A 17,081-nucleotide genomic window follows, 5' to 3' on the forward strand; every position below is an offset into this window, starting at 1 on the left:
CCCAGAAACAGCATGGGGTCGATAGACAGTGAAATGAGGCTTCAAATTTCCAGTTCACAACTTATCCAACCATTGATTTTGTTTACTTCTCATAAGCCGTTCACTTTCGCTTACAGCTGTTCTTGGTCGTCTGGAGGTCCAGAGAGTTCCAGTTTTATCGCGTTTTGTGTTTCAAAAACTGCACCTGTTAAACGGTGTTTCCAAGCAAGCATGGGGGACAGAGCCGCAGCAAAGATTTTATTGAGGGGGTTGGGAGCTTATGAGCACTCGAGAAAGCCGAAGAAGCTGGCCGTGATGACATAGTCCTTACTTGATGAATTGTGCAGCCGGTACAGCTCATTGGTACCTAAAGGCTTATCACTGTCGGCAGAAGAATTTCCAACGTATATGGCCGAAAGCCAAAAGCCGGCGTTCCGGTGCTCTCGTGCCATAATTGAACTTCTGACGCATTTCATCAAAGTTGGAGCTCGCCGCCACATAAATCGTTAAATATATCACTAACTTCACGCACGTGAGCTAAAGGCGCTTCTAGCTTACACTGAGGGTCACGTTTCACTGTGTTTCATTGGAATATATGAGTGGTATTCATGCTAACGCTCATAGTAATGACATATAGATAATCCAATTCATAGATATCAATAGTCAAGAAATAACTACCTATAAAAGGATCATACTTATAGGTACCGAGACATTGAATAAAGGTATGCAATGAATATGCAATGAATCAAGTTATGTCATGAATGCATACCAAGCAATGAATAATGTAAGAATGGTTGCCTGAATAGCAATAAAAAAGCCTGGTCAAAAACATTCAAAAGCAGAAAATAGCTTTGCATTCGGGAAAGTACGGGTATTTGGCGCACCCAGTGCATTTCACGGAGCCCCGCAATGGCGAACAGGTACTCGACGCAGGATGGACCGCACCCTGACAATCGACTGATTGTTGAGTGACGTAATTCTTCACCTGTTTTGTTGTTTTCATTTTTCAGAAGATCAAGTTCTTTCGCTAAGATTAACCGACGCTTCGAATGCTGGTGCGTACTGGTTAAACGATGTCAGGCAATCCTTGATATAGATGTGCCCCAAAAACGCTGGGTATTTCCAGCAGTGCCCACGATTGAGAGTGAGCAAAGCTAAGGAAAAATTCAGTAGAAAGATATCGGTTCAAACCTTCACAGGTTATGCCAGTGCAGATGTTATGGTTATGGTTATGCCAACTAGATGCAGAGGCCCCACATCTTAACAATCGACGCATCGTGCGATGCTAAAGGCAGCACGAGTCATCGACTGTTGCGCCGAAAGGTCTCCTTTGCCCCTAGTGAGTTAGAAGATAGACATCAACTCATGGGCGTAGGAACACGGGGGGGGGAGGCAGGGGGGCCATGCCCCCCCCCCACTTTCCAGGGGGAGGCAGCAATGTTAACTGCCCCCCCCCCACCCCACTTTTCAGATTAAGGTTGAATTTGGCTTACTTTTGCACTACATTAAACATGAATGCCGATTTACCTAGTTCACCAGCCTTACGATGAGTCATCTTTTTCGTTTGCTCATGGCCATTGCTTAGTATACAGTCTCAAGTCCGGCGCCTCACTGCCTGGAGACTGCAACGCCGGGATTCGATGCTGTTGTTGCTATGACTTGCAAACAAAATGTTCAACACCATATTGCGTAGTTTTCTTGTCAGTAATCAGCTCTGACAGGATCTTGAGCATTTTAAGACGAACATGGGTTAGCCATGTTAATACAAATTATGAACCCGATTTCATCTACAGTCTACAGGCAGGCAGAACTCAATATCTCTGAAGAACACAGAAACACACAGAACTGGAGTCTGTGACAACTATAGTACTACCTGCGGCGACCAGCGATATTGTTGCGTCAATGAAGTTTCCTGTGCTGATCCGGGGCTAAACGCGCGGATCAGAAGGCCTCGCGTGTCAGGGATGGGAACAATGCGATACGATATATCCTTGTAATGGCCACCGAATCGACCAGAAGATCCCGCCCAGTGTCACCAGAATGATAGCCAGAAGACACTCCGCGATGGGACGGAGTGGCTCTTCAGCCCTTGACCGGAAGCGGTGATGTACCCCTGTAGCTCTACTCAACAGGCCCCTTGCCCGGAAGAAAATAAGGGGTCTCATTATTGGTGAGTAGAGTGGGGCTCTTGTTATTGCTGAATAGCGCGGGTTAAAATGAATTTAAAAAAACGAGCAAGGTAATGCCATGTGTGCCTGCGAACGTTTATTTTTTCGGAATGTACTATTGAAACAAATTATATCAAAAGGTGTGGACATGCCCGCCTACAACCTACACAGCAAGGTCAAGGATAGTATGGGTTGCAACTTCCGTAAAACCGATAAGTTTCGGCCACTGCAAGTGCCCCCAGACGGTGGGCGCCGTGTTAATCTGTATTCTGGACGGATAAATAACTGCGAAAACACGAAAAGTGTAGATTTTACCTTTACTCTTCCAGTTCCATCACCAGACTCCAGCCCCATGTCGCGGTGCTTTAAGGGTCAATCCGTTCTTTTCATCAGCCCAAAAACTGCACACGTGAAATATGCGGTCATACTGCCTTCTAAATGTAAGATCTGATGTCATGAAGCGCCCAAGGATACTTTTTTAGAAACGTCGTCATTGTCGTCCACCCGTTGGCCACAACTTAACACGCGCTCGGGTGGGGGTGGGGGGGTGGGGGTCAAATTGACCTCCCGAAGATTTTTACAGAATGGGTTCTGAACGACGAGGCGTAGCCGCGCCGAATTTTGCATAGCTGTAGGCAGTTGAATAACGGATCGCTTGACATAAAAAATTAGATGTACCTTGCAAGGTTGCTACTTATGGAAGGTCAAAGTCAGGCCATGGTTTCAGCGAAGGCAATTCCTAGGGACTCGTCCAAACTGACACAATAACGGAGTGTTTGACGAAGCCATACATCTCTGAGATGCTTTCTTAGGCACTAAAAATATTGAATGAGCAAATTACGTTGACCTAAGGTCAGGTATAACGGCCAAACCAAGGGGACAACCAACCTGATTTGTTGCTCTAAGGCTTACTGTATGGAATAGTTTGTGGTGCTCGTTTCGAATTTATTGACAGCAGGAACCGCATTATACATCCTCCATTGACTCCTTAGGGGTCATTGCCCTAAAATGACCCGGGTCGACATTTTGTTTTAAGAACAGACTGCCTAGCGTTATCTTTGTCGCTAATTCAAATGCAGAACTCAGAGCGGTCTTGTATGATTTTGGTCACCATGACCTTCAGAAGGTCAAACAAGGTCACTGACCTCAAATGGGCTTTTGAACTTTTGCTTAGAAACAGTTTCCTAGGTTCAGAGGGCACTTTGGTGACCAACCTGGAATTTGACCTTGTTTGACCTTATCTGACCTGAAGGTCACAACCAAGGAAGATCAAACTTTGACCTACGTGAGTTCACGTACACGTCAAGACACCCTGAAAATTGGTGTTTCTAGCTTTCTCAGTTCCCGAGATCCCGAAATCTCAAGGGGGTCAAATTGACCCCCCCCCCCTACCCGAAGCGAAGGGTATCAAGCCGGCCACCCGGGCGCGTGTTAATATTAGCTGCTAGGCCGACGCTGCGCGGCCTGCGGGGACTGCAACGCCTGCGGTCGAGGCTTGTGTTTCTAAAATTTTCGAGTGCGCATATTGAAAATTACGTGACATAACTTGTCTTACTAGTTGATTTAAGTGTTTAAAGGCAATCATTTCAGAATCGTCATCATTTTTGTCCACTGGTGGGCCACGGCTAAATATTATCTACTGGGCTAACGCTCCGCGGATTAAGGAGACTGCAACGCCTGGTGTCGAGGTTTTTGTTGATAGATTTGCGAGCGCGCATGTTAAAAGGCACGTTACATGAATTGTACCACTAATCGATTCTGACTGAATGGTGAACACTTTCAAACAAACATGGCTTTGCCATGTTAATATACATTGTTGATCACTCAATCTGCAATCAAATTTTCATCTTCAAATTTGGATCAAGCATATCGATCTGCAATTTAATTTCACCATGCCCTGAATGTCTTTTGAACCCAGATAAAAATATGAATTCTGTTGGTTTAGAAGGAGTCAACTAACTATTGTAAATAAAGAGTGCCGGTGATTTAATCCATTCAGTCGTTTAACGCCTGATTTCTGCGGTGTATTGACCTCAAAATACAAACAGAATTGACCTCACGGTGGCTCTTGGTTTCTGTTCTGGTTGCAAGGTAAAAATAACAATAAAACAAAGAAAACGGTGTCACTTGTTAACAAGTAGCCTATATCCGGAGCGTGGGGGGGGGGGGGAGGGGAGGAGGAGGATCGCGATAAGTTGGGCTTTTGTCAACCTTGGCAAGGTTCTGCCTACGCCCCTGCTTACACACAAAAGCAGATCAAGTCGTATACGTTGCATGATGGGCAGTGAAGTGTCCGTTGGACCAATTCATTCCTAAGGCAGACAGCTTCCTGGAGGCTATTTTTCTGCGGTAGTGTGGTGTGAGGGAAGATAATTCGGAAAAAGATACTGTTGCAGGTGTCCGACACGTGTTTCATACACCATGTAGTAGTAACGCTGGTCCAAAAGTATGCAACAAAGCAGCCATACGATCAGTTTGCAGTCAGTCATGCGGGAGACATCCGGGCCAGGGCAGTGGCCACCGACGGCGGACAGGAGCAGGGCCTGGATAAGAAACATATGACATATGGGCATTATTATGTGGCTTGATTCTTAAAAGAAAATCTCCAGTTTTATGGCTTTTATCACCTTGTTTCTATCAGTTTCAAGCTCCCGAATTGGTTTTCGCCTAAAATGCTGCGACAGGTCTTATCTCTTGAAAAACAGCCAGCGAAATAAAACGCATTAAAATCTGTCGCGCTGTGAGCCATCGATACACTTTCAAAATTCTCACCAGCCTACATCCAGGCCGTGTTTTAGCATCTACACTGTGGAGGCAGATGCCTCCTTAATGACCCAAAATACCTGCCCGCTCGTGGAATTTCGCCTCCCTTTGGAAGACAGTGTTAAAATGGACGAATAATCTAAGGAAGCTGGATAGCCTTATTTGTGAAATGACAGAATAGGCAAGATTGCGCACCAGTGATAAACAGCCCTAGATGCATATCTAGCATAGCAGCCATGACATTTGAATGAAGAGCGATAACAACCTTCATTCCTGCTCCCCCCCCCCCCCCCCCGGTCACCGGGCTCGCTTTCCAGAAAAAGTTCCTGAAATCCTGACACCCTGAGCGTGCCGCCCCCCCCCCCCTCTCTCCGAAACGTTCCTACGCCTATGCATGAACTACCGAAGGAGATGAGTGCGGTCCCTCAGGCGCTACATCTGACCCCTGATACACGAACGGCTAAGCCAAAAAGTCAGGTGCTTAGTCGGTCCACGTTGACGCATACTGTGACCAAAATGTTTTCCTCGATGCTGGTGTTCGTTGCACTATCGCTCTATTTCCGCTCACCTATCTGGCAAATGTCCAGGTGCGCTTCTCTTGTCACCAACCGTTCCCCATATACATTCCTTTGGTGGGGGTGGTGGGAATGGACGAGAGACAGTCTCTTGACAAGCAGGTTTCTCCCCAGGTGTTAATAAAGCCGGTCTCGAATGCCACGTTTTATTTTTTTCTCCTGACAACAACCAGGGGCATAGTAGACGAGACATTATAGTAGATATATGCACTACATTTTGCCATGCACACATTGACGAATGCGTGACAGGTTTTTTACAACTGGACACGTTTGGTTGTCTTGTGCTAATTTGTGTTACCCCGATTAAACATCGCTAGTTAGCTAGGGCTAGATCAGCTTGATGGGATCGAGCCTAAAATGTGTAACATTTTCTCGCCTTGCTCTCCAGTTGACTTGGAGGAATCCAGGCATATGCGGGTATTGATTGTTTGTCATACCCGCAGCTCAGACGAGTCAGTCCCATGAGGCGCGAAAGCAGCATGGACTGGCCATGTACTCACTATGTTTCAAAGCATGTGCAGACATGTAGAGATCACGTAGCCGTCTTTTAGCGGTGGGACATCCACATGAACATTTCGTCAAGGCTTGAGAGGTGAATGGTGGTGTGTGCACATGGTGTGATCTCTTATGTCTACTAGTCCTCCCAGTCGACACTGGGCTTCATGCGACCCCTTCCGTTTCCGAACTTAAGTCGTGCTGTGGCTGTGCCCTACGCCATGTTTCCGCGTCAACTAACAAAGACAACGCGCAGAGCGGTTTCGTCAATGCTGCGCTTAGGCCAAGCCCCTACCGCCCGCCTGAGCCTTTTGGCGAACCATAGCCTCTTCTAACCCGTCCGTGCGTCTTCCCGTCACTTCGAGTAGGCGACGGCGCAAGTCCGCGGAGACGCCGTCGAGGAGGCGGCCGCCGCGCGCCGCCGCGTCCGCCCTGCGCCGGCGCGTACGACTCGCAGCGTGCTCAAGCAGCAGGAGGCCGGCGGCGACGGCGGCCGCCAGCGGTGGCAGCAGCAGCAACGGCAGGATGTCGGCCGGACCGAGTGGCGAGAGCGTCGCTGCTGTTGACGCGCAGTGATCGCGGCGGCGCGGCAGCCAGCGCCGCCGAAGCCCGATCAGCGCGCCGGAGCGCCAGAGCTGCACGAGCGCCGCGTTGAGTGCGGCGCGCAGTCGCGGCGCACCGCGCCGCACCGCCAGATGAGAGCGGCGGACGGGCGGCGCAACACCTGCCAACGGCCGCAGCAGGCACGCCTCAGCGCCGACGTTTGCGTACAGCCGGTCCACGTCCTGGTAGCTGAGCACGCGCCGCTCCGTGGTGGCCAGGCTGGAGTTGCGCTCGCTGGTGATGTAACGCCGCCGGCCGCCGGCCTCCGAGAGTCGCCACAGTGCTCGCAGCTCCGGGTCGCTGCTGTCCCGCCACTTCTGCAGCGCGAATATGCCGCGCTCGTGCGCCAGCGTCCAGTCGGCGCGGCCCAGGAAGTCGCCGAGGCCGGACACCGGCAGCGCCTCGGGTGTCGTCGTCAGCGTCGACGCCGTGAGCGCCGTGTAGTTGGCGCACACGACGATGCCGACGGCCCAGCTGCAGAGCGCGACGATGCGGGCGGCCGGCGAGCGCGGCAGCAGCGCCCAGCCCTGACCGACCAGCGTCATGAAGCTGGCCAGCAGACAGGCGCCCCAGCCGAACGTGTCGCGCACCTCGCCATCCTCGATGGTGGCTGGGCTCAGCCGCACGACCAGCCGCAGCGCCGTCGTCGTCACGGCCAACGAGGCCAACAGCGTCAGCCAGACGCCTACGCTTAGCGGCCGTAGCAGAGAGCCGAAGAGCTCGGGTGTCAGCGCCGGCAGGGCGCGGCCGCCGCCGTCGGCGCGCAGGAAGAACCCGTACGCGTCGTACATCACCGGCGCGGCGTCCACGTAGTCGAGCACGGCCTTGAGCGTCGTCTGCATGGACAGCCAGCTGAGCGCCACGTCGGCACGGCCGTAGGCGAGTTCGCCGACCAGACCAGTCCAGGTGCCGTTCTCGCCGCGGTAACCGAAGCCGCCGACGTCGCGCTCCTCCAGTCGAAAGTGCAGGCGCGCCTGGAGTGCCAGGATCGCCCACAGCTCCACCAGGAAGCCGGAGAAGGTGACGTTGCCACCGCCGCCGCGCGAGACGGTGGTGAACGGCGGGTCGTCGAAGAGGATGACGCGCAGCGGGTGAGTTGCGCTACCGGCCCACGCGGCACTGTGCTCCGCCGTGCTGATGTTGGTCCCGTGAACGGTTATCATAGCTTGTTTCTCCGCTGCCAGGCCCGTCAGAAGATTTACGCTGTCAGCCTTCGCCGTTGCTGTAGATGATTTGATGGAAACAGGAAAGCGGTAGAATAGAACTATCTTTAAGGGGGTGGACAGTGACCTAAGAACAGACAGACCTGTGAATAGCGCACCAAGCGGCGGACTGACCTATTCAAGACGTTGTCTCCTCAGCACCAGCGAACCTGCGCCGCAGCGAGGAGACCTGTGTCCCTCAGACCGGCCAGAGCTCGTGAGGAACTGGGCTTCGACGGTGAGGTCAGCGCCTGGCGACGGCAAAGGCGGTGTCAGGGCGACGACCAAGGCTCCTCGCCCGCTCACGCACTGTCGACGGCAGCCGTAGTGGCTGTGTTCGGGAATCTACAGACGGGCCTGCCACGCCGACGCGGAACGAACAAATAGATGTACCGATGGCAACCCGCTGCGGCAGTGGGCATTTCGAGACAAAGCGCCTAAATGCCGCGCCGAGGCCGATTATTGTCCACGAAGCAACACGTTGCCGGGCACGCTGCGTGGTTCAGGTGCCGCTAATGGCGTGCGTGTATGGGGCTTCGCCATCGCCGTCATTGAGGATTTACGGCACACTCAGCTGCTCGGGCAGTATGGCGTCGCCTGCCTCTCACCCTGGCAGGAAGGACGAGCGCCTCGAGGAATCTAATCCCGCACCTCTGGTTTTCCAGACGTATAGGGTACTCAACAGCATGGTATGGCATGTGGGGCTTCAGTGACGTCACTTATCGAACACGTATACGCGGCCGGCTCGGTAGAAACGCAGTGTCTACAGTAAAGTTTTCGCGACGGTCTGCCGGTGGGGGCAGATGCAACACCGAGTCCTGCGGGGACCGAACACTGATCAGCCAGGTGCGAGCCGCGAAATGCGAATTGAATCAGTCACGAATATCAAGGTCACTGCTGTCTGGAATGTTCCCATATAAAGCCACCGGGCTTCAAAACGAATATGAATGTGACGCGATGAGATTTGATGCTATTTTATGCATCCAAATAATCCAGTAGGGACATGGCCACGTGCTCCCCTCCCTACAGTGGGAGTCGCTTGGGTGTGAGCGTTTTTCGGGAAATTCTCTATACACTGCCCGATATGTAGCTTTACGCCGGATAGCAAATGTGTCAGCCAGAGTCAATATAAGTCAAGTAGACATGATTTTCATGTTATTGGAAATTGAAGGCATCTTTCATATACACAACATTTATTGTCGTGCCATTGCATTTTCACCTTTTCATTACATTGTAAGGTATGATAAAAACTCGAGCGCAATTATGCTAACAGTAATTCAATATTTCAATTCAGTCGAACGATGCAGCAAAAAGAAGCCTCAAGCCCACCTGCACTTGTGCTGAAATGTTGCCAACGTCGCACAGCTGGCGAAAAAGCGCGCGTTGGTCGCACGACTCCCCGTCAAAGTTCGGAAAAGACAAACCCCGTGACTTATCAAGCACGTTGCGCAGTACCTTGCGCCGAACCACGACCCAACTGTTTAAAGCATTCGTAATCACGTCTATATATATATATATATATATATATATATATATATATATATGTATATACAGGGTTCCAAGAGCTGAAACCGGGGTGACTACCCATGCCCATCCGGCGCCGCAATGCCAAAGTTAAGATATGCATATCAAGACCCCTGCTATAAGGGTGGCGCAAAACGCACGCACTCGAGAGTGTCGCATGAACATACCGTCAAAGGACACAAAGAAAGATTCACAGAAAGCTTACCATTAGAAAATGCCTTTCTCTTTTGAGACAGTTAGTGGAACGCTGTTCTTTTCCGCATCTCTAAAAGTTGAGACCTACTGTATTAAGGTATTATACTGCTCCATTAAGGCAATAACGTAATAAGATTTAGCTCAATGTTTTGCCGACTCTTGTTCAGAAAAAAAGATACAGAAAACGGTTGTTGAACAGCACAGGCATAAATTGAGATAAGCTGTTAAATTAATTGCATTGAACAATTCATCTCGAACCCAAGTAACAGCTAACCAGTTTATATCATACCTTTAACGCGGGTTGGGGTTAATTTGTCTACTGAAGGTTTTTGCGGAGTGGCTTCCGAACGATGCGGCGTTGCCGCGTCAACCATGGCATAGTTGCAGGAAATCAAACGGCAGATCTTTTGTCAAAGAAACTAGATGTAATTGGTAAGGCTGCTAGCTGACAAAGTTAGCCCATGTCTGGCAGCGAGGCAATTTCCAGGGAATCGTTTCCAGGGAATTTGATGAAACACCGGAGTGTTACATGAAGCCATGCATCTCTGAGGTAGCTTGTTAGGTGATCTTGGGCAATATTTCAATTTTATTTAGGGTTGCAATAAATTCCACTGACCCAGGGTCAGGCATAAAAAACCGACTTACCATTTGTACTGAAGAGTTTGCCTTAGCAGGTAGTTTTTAAAGCTTATTTCCGATGTCTTGATAACAGGAAGCGTAACACACATATTCCATCAAATTCGGAAGTCAGAGTAGGTCACAGACCTAAAATGACCCGGATCGATCTTTTGTTTTTAGATAAGGAACTTACCGCCAAGCGTTATTCTTAACACTTATTCAAATAAAAAAATAATATTAATCTCTTAGGTTTTTGGCCATGATGACCTTCCAAAGGTCAAACAAGGTTACTATCCTAAAAAAAACACCAGTGACGTTTGCTTAGAAGAGGTATCTAGGTTCAAGGTGGTTGGATGAATAGGTCTGGCGGCACTTTGAACAACAATTTTGAGTTTGACCTTGTTTGACCTTATTTGACCCAGTGATCATGACCCATGGACCTCAAATTTTGACTTAAGCGAGTCAACATGCAGACCAGCCCACCCTGTGAATACGGTGTCTCTAGCTTCTTAGTGTTTGAGATCTCAGGGATCAAGTTTACCTCCACCCGAGCGAGGGTCACTCAACCGGCCACCCAAGCGCGTGTTGAGCGATTACGTTGGTAAGATAGGTCCAGCGACAGCGACTATTTCCATCAAGTTAATACCAAATTTGGATTTTTTTGCAATAAACATTTCTGAGCGCACGCGTATGAACAGGGAGAGGCAGCGGAATATTTTGAGTGAGCAGACGTCGACCATTGTCGTGAAGGTCATGTGTGATTCTCCCAATCTTTCTGCAAGTAAAATAGCCTGTTGATAGTGCCCTTGACACTAATGTGTTTATGCCCTCGGATACATCACCACAACGACCCCTGGCTCCGGCCTCGTACCCCGGCTCGCTCGGATCACAACATCACCACAACGGCCCCTGGCTCCGGCCTCGTGCCCCGGCTGGCTCGGATCACACCACCACAACGGCCCCTGGCTCCGGCCTCGTACACCGGCTCGCTCGGACCACAACACCACCACAACGGTCCCTGGCTCCGGCCTCGAACCCCGGCTCGCTCGGATCATAACACTACCACAACGGCCCCTGGCTCCGGCCTCGTACCCCGGCTCGCTCGGATCACAACACCACCACAACGGCCCCTGGCTCCGGCCTCGTACCCCGGCTTGCTCGGATCACAACACCACCACAACGGATTGACGATTTGTCCTTGCGAGCCAATCGGACATCGATCGGACTTGCTATCCTACAAACTATGTCGAATAGAACGCGACTAATAAACACACAAATCGTTCGCACGATGCATTAGTTTTTCAAGGATTTTTGGACTTTTAGCTCCGTCGCTCAGCAAAGCAAGCCCACAAACGCTGCGCGACAGTTCATGTTCGGTTGACAAGCAAAGATCAGTATCAGAACTGAGGGTTGATCTTGTGGTATTCCATGCGTTGGCTTCTTTTTACGAGCCCTTTTAACTCGCTAGTCACCGATTGGGAAGCTGTTCACCCGATTTCGTTTTTCATGCAATAGCAGCCATATCGGCAGACAGAAACTTGATGCTTTCAGCACCTTCAGATGAACACTTAGATGACCTCTGGAAACGTTAGCCCAGCATCATTATATAAGCCAAACCACAATGATATAACAGATTCTACCATGCATGCTCATTTCCGGTTTTACAAGGTGCCATTTTGCTTCACGAAATGCCATAGTTTCCTTCATATCGCCCATATTAGAAGATGGTAAAAAATATTTGGAATGCAATGGCAAATATAGCATTTGATGTACTTCGTGGGTTTTTATGAGGCTAAGAAGGCGATGATGCGAATCCGGATGCCTTACAAAATCTATTCTGTGAGAAAGAAAATGTAGCAACCAGATTGAAAGCTAAAAACAATGTAAGGATTATCTGCACCTGGCTAACCGAAAATAAAAAACTCTGAAAGCAATCCCAGTCAAAGAACTAAACGAACAGCTCCAGTGCATCTCCATCAACATTAAACAAAAAAAGCGACGAGAATCTTCACCGCGGGATACTTTCGAAAAGTTCGAAGATAAGTATCTTCGTGGAAATTCATGCGGCAAATCAGTGATGGTCGACAGCTCATGGGTGTAGGAACTGTTCTTGTTATTCGCCAAAATAAATTGAAGTAGTGAGGTAAAGGCAATAGGTCGCTGACCTAAAATATTTTAATAGCAGGAGGCCTTAATGATATATTACAAGGGTGAGCAAATTTCCCTGACACTGCTTACCACTTACCACTGCGAGGATGTGGCAATGCTACATATTTTGTCATGCGACTCGGCATGGCATGGCCCGGCTGACGACACCCAAATCCTTATATCCGACGTTAAACGCGACCTTTCTTCCCTCATCCAATGCATGGAAACCACCCTGTCCTTAGCATCGTGGTACCATGCCCACGGTCTCAAGCTCGACGCACCCAAAACCGAACTCCCTCTCCTTGGCAACCGGCACAACACCCGCGAACCCTCGCCTGTCAGCGTACGGGTCGGTGGGGAGACCGTTCGGGAGTGCCTGGCCGTAAAAAAACTTGGGTTTGCTATTTGACCGCCACCTGAGCTGGGACATACACGTCAGCGATGTAGTAAAAAAGAGCATCGGCGTCCTGATCGGTCTCCACCTCCTAACGCATTGCCTCCCACGAGCGCTGCTGACCGTAGGGCAAGGTCTGGTCATCTCGTGCGTGAGATACTGCGTTTCAGTTTATGGACAGGGGTCAGCTATTAACGAGATTGCTTAAAGAAGTTAACTTTGCTGCCAGAGTAGTTACTGGCCCACGAAAGCATGATCACGTGTCTCGCTCGCGGGATAACCTGCACTTTGCCACGCCTTGCCGAATGAGTGACGTACAAACTGCTATCAATGCGTACTAAGCCCATGAGTGAGGTGAACATGAGGGTCCTGCCTGTTTGCTTTAAACATAGCTGACGCGCGGACCAGTGACCGAGCTACCCGCATGGACCATAACCTGCGCCCCCGGCGGTGCGCACGGCGGCAGGACAGCGATCCCTCGCATACCGGGCGGCGTCTCCCATTAATGAGTTGCCTGTGGATGTTCGATGACCAAATTCAACAAGATTTAAGCGCGCTGACAGGCACTTTTCGTGCAATAGGGTAGGCCCGTCCTCTTTACGCGTGCATGTGTGCATGCGTTATGATCCTTTATCACTTTCCGTAGTTTTTTACATACTGCTTTATCTCTCGGACTAATGACACATAACAGCCACGTATGTATGTGGAGTGTCAGCTGATGTCAAATACAGATACCAATGCAAATACATGAAAAAGTTACGTCTGCATTGGAACGGCATCCCACTTGAGAGAAAAAGTGAAGAAGAGAATACGTAATAGGCACAGGTGAGCTCAGGCAAAGCTCGACAAAGAGGTAGCATCAAGAACGTAATAAAGGTTCAGCCAGGGGCATTTAAAAGGAGCGGCTCGCTCGGTACAGTACAAGCGTTCTTGTGCGGGGGGAAATGGCCATGACTGCTGAAGCAGACGGTGTTCTGTCTCGGTATTGACACCAATCTAAACAACAGCCCCTAACAGACGGCGGTATTAAACTCTCAATTACGTGTATATGACGGCAACGATTAAAAAGATGTGCGGGTGCGCTGGTATACTCCCTTTACCACCCGTCAAGCTATTGCCAGCGAACACTTTCAGATTATGTAAGATGTCAAAGAGATCATGCTTGGACTGCATTTGAAAATATCTGGCTGAGCAGAGGGACGGTCAAATGTCAACTAATTTGCCATCATTTCCACGCAAATTCACCTGTTGTCCACGGGTACCTTGCATCCTTCCGCAAGTCTCGCTGCACTGTGGAAGACATCCGCAATGCAGTGCCTTCATCACCGCATCCTGACTGCTCTCAACGTTCGATTTCACGACGCGCTTGCTGCGACCGTCAGTCATAAGCCGGTCCCACGGTCGCACGGGACCCGTCTCACGGTCGCACGGGACCGGTCTCACGGTCGCACGGAGCCGGTTTCACGGACGCACGTGAGCAGTCTCTCGGTCGTAGGGGCCGGTCCCTCGGTCGCACGGGACCGGTCTCAAGGTCGTGTGGGGCCGGTTTCATGGACGCACGGGAGCAGTCTCTCGGTCGTAGCGCCGGTCTCAGGGTCGCACGGGACCGGTCTCACAGTGACCGGAGTCTCGCCCAAGTGTCTGAACACACATCGAAGCGGAGTCCTTGAGCGGGGTAAGACACGGTGTCAGTGGCCATCCACAACGATGTCAGTATTTGCTCACTGCTTGCCTGCCTCTGTTATCTCACAGAGCTGAAACAGCCGATCATGACTGGAGGGTCTCATCCCGACGGAACAAAACAATCGCCATGGAAGAAACATAGTACATCTCGTTAATTTCGAATGATGTGATTATTTAGGTTATGTAATGAAATGCGGCATGGCAAAATGCGCCCAACAACCTGGTTTTTAGGCCATCCATCATACGCGATTGCGCGCACGCCGCATCGCGCATCCTCCACTCATAGCGCACGCCGCATCGCGTATCCTCCAATCATATTACGCGCACGCCTCATCGCGTATCCTCCATCCACATCACGTACACGCCGCATCGCGTTCCTCCATCCATATATGGGTGCCGGTAGTGTAGTGCTTAACGCGTCTGCGTTTACCGCTGCGCGTCTGGGAAACCAGAGGGTGCGGGGTTGGATTCCCTGCGGTGCCCGCCCCTCCTGCCAGGGTGAGACGCAGGCGACGTCATACAGCCTCAGCAGCTGAGTGCGTTGTAAAGCCCCAATGACACACAAACACACCTCCCTCCATATCACGTGCACGTCGCATCGCGTGTGCCCCATCCATATTAGGCGCACACCGCATCGCATATGCTCCATCCATGCTACGCGCACGCCGTATAGCGTATGCTCCATCTATGTTACGTCCACACCGCATCACGTATAATCCATCCTATAACGCGCACACCACATTGCATATAATCTATCCATATTACGCGCGCGTATACTCCACGCTGCATCACGTGTACTCCATCCATATTGCTGCCGCATCGGTTATGCTCTGTCTAAACTACGCGCTTGCCGAATCACAGACTCATGACAATGCACCTGTTAGACGGCTGATGTCATATCAGACGGCACTGGGGTGGGCTTATCGACTGGCTCGTTTAATTTATCGTTACATGGAAATGGCGTGAACTGACGCGTTTCAACACCTGGGGTAGTACGGTGAAATCTGCGTTTGTCAAACGTTATCGTAGTTGTGACACAATATTAATTTTCTGCCAAATACGGATGACATGAAGTGCGTTAAAACGTAGCAATTCGTTCTTAAGGCAAGCAAAATTGGCCGATATCGCACACCGGTCTATCATGCTGTGATCTCCGAGGAATCTTAGCCTTCTGCACGGCCAATGAGCTCATGGTCTACATGCTGCTTACATGGGCGGAATCCGGAGCAATTTTGAGAAAAAAAGAAAGAAATCTTCGTTTCTGACAACCTGGTCCTTCATCTACACGGGAAAAAACGAGCCGGATAAAAAACAAATTTTCATGCAGGCCGCTTAAAATCTTGCAAACGTGAGGACTTACCTTGATGAAAATAAAACCGTTGGATTTAATGTTCATTCGTCTCTAACAATGATAATTCCTCACTATCTCGTAGCGACCATCGTTTTCAAGCGCAATACAGATGCACTACCTTATTTTAACATGACCTAGCATCGGGCTGGTCACGTGAGTTTTTCAAAGTGCGCTTTTGGACGTGGGGGTCTGTCTCCTGCGTAAACACGTAGATCCAATAAACGTGGTAATCACATAGTTCATAATGCTTTAAACGCACCAACCGTTTGGCGTTACCAGCTGTACCGTAAACTCAATTAAGTTTTCAATTTGTTTGCATGTCCAGAGATTATAATATACTTTTCAAGCATTACCCAAAGCGACAATACAAAAAGCCATATTTTTGGAGCTGTCACGCAAAGACCAACTGATTGATATTCAAGTTCGTAGGCTATTCAAGTCAATAGGTCATTTAAGTCGATGGGTCATTCCAGTCAGTAGATCAACTAAGTCAGCGGGTCACCCAAGTCAATAGGTCATTCAAGTCAATGGGTCGTTGAAATCAGTAGGTCATTCCAGCCTGCAGGTCAGTCTTCCAAACGTACGGTCAAATTCTTGACCTGGCCCCATTAGAAAGCTTTGGCTTAGCTGCAGAGCCGGCCTGAGCCAAACAGATGAGGCTGTGCCTATTTGGTGAATATCAGAAGAACATGGTTCTCCTGCGAACTTCGTACGCTTATTTCCGACGACATGACAGAGCTTCTATAGTTTTCGGGAAACCCTCGAGCGAAATCCGTCGCACGACTTATTCTGTTTGCTGTCTACAAGGCGACTTATGTGCACGCCATGTCAAGATCCACCTGAAGCCTGCGTCATGGCAGACACCAGCTGCGCCGCCGCCGCCTCGCTGACACCAGCCGAGGGCGACAGTGCTGCCACCTGCTCGAGGGCGCCGATGCTCGGCAGCAGCCATTGGTCCGAAGCGGGGAGCAGACGGGAGGACGCGCCGTCGGGCAGTGTGGCGAAGTACTCGGCGTCGTCAATGGTGGCGCCGTCTGACTCTAGCACGGCTGAGACCATGCACTGGACGTCACTCCGCATCCTGCCCCGCCACGCGGGGACAGCATCCTGGAACAGCTGGCTGGGCAGCAATGACACTGCGCTGCATGGTACGAAAATGACGGCTATTCTCTCAAATGAGCCTAACAGAGCCCGACGTTTCTAGGGTAAAGCCAGGCGGAGGTTGTGTGCCGATCACGGTTTTCAAAATAGTTCTGTGATGCAACTGTTCTGGAGATTGTGTATAGCTGCTACCCCTTACGATCATTCACTTGATCATCTCAGGAGCAAGGTGCTGCCATCTGCTCACGGATAGTCGCCGCGGAAAGGGCTGCTGTGCTCAGG

General features: G+C 50.3%; 1 protein-coding gene across 1 annotated transcript; it reads right to left on the reverse strand.

Annotated features, from left to right (window-relative positions):
- Positions 1-257: 257 nt before the first annotated feature.
- LOC119097433 (glutamate receptor 1-like) lies at positions 258-16,778 on the reverse strand. Its single transcript, XM_037220466.1, has 5 exons — positions 16,685-16,778; positions 7,976-8,036; positions 6,976-7,684; positions 6,713-6,900; positions 258-360 (listed from the first exon to the last, which is right to left on the reverse strand). Exons 1-5 carry the CDS (start codon positions 16,776-16,778, stop codon positions 258-260), a joined length of 1,155 nt encoding a protein of 384 aa, XP_037076361.1.
- Between the last annotated feature and the right edge of the window lie 303 nt (positions 16,779-17,081).

The sequence above is a fragment of the Pollicipes pollicipes genome, unplaced genomic scaffold (genome assembly GCF_011947565.3).
Source record: "Pollicipes pollicipes isolate AB1234 unplaced genomic scaffold, Ppol_2.1 Scaffold_4295;HRSCAF=5057_pilon_pilon_pilon, whole genome shotgun sequence".
Lineage (NCBI taxonomy): Eukaryota > Metazoa > Arthropoda > Thecostraca > Pollicipedomorpha > Pollicipedidae > Pollicipes > Pollicipes pollicipes.

Bases quoted from the DNA above. Each gene is read 5' to 3' on its own strand.
- LOC119097433 (XM_037220466.1), bottom strand. From the start codon at position 16,778: ATGCGGAGTGACGTCCAGTGCATGGTCTCAGCCGTGCTAGAGTCAGAC. The intron at 7,685-7,975 runs GTCTCCTCGCTG...GTGGGCCGGTAG, and splicing joins GGCCGGTCTGAGGGACACAG to CGCAACTCACCCGCTGCGCG. The intron at 6,901-6,975 runs GTGTCCGGCCTC...TTCGCGCTGCAG, and splicing joins CGACACCCGAGGCGCTGCCG to AAGTGGCGGGACAGCAGCGA.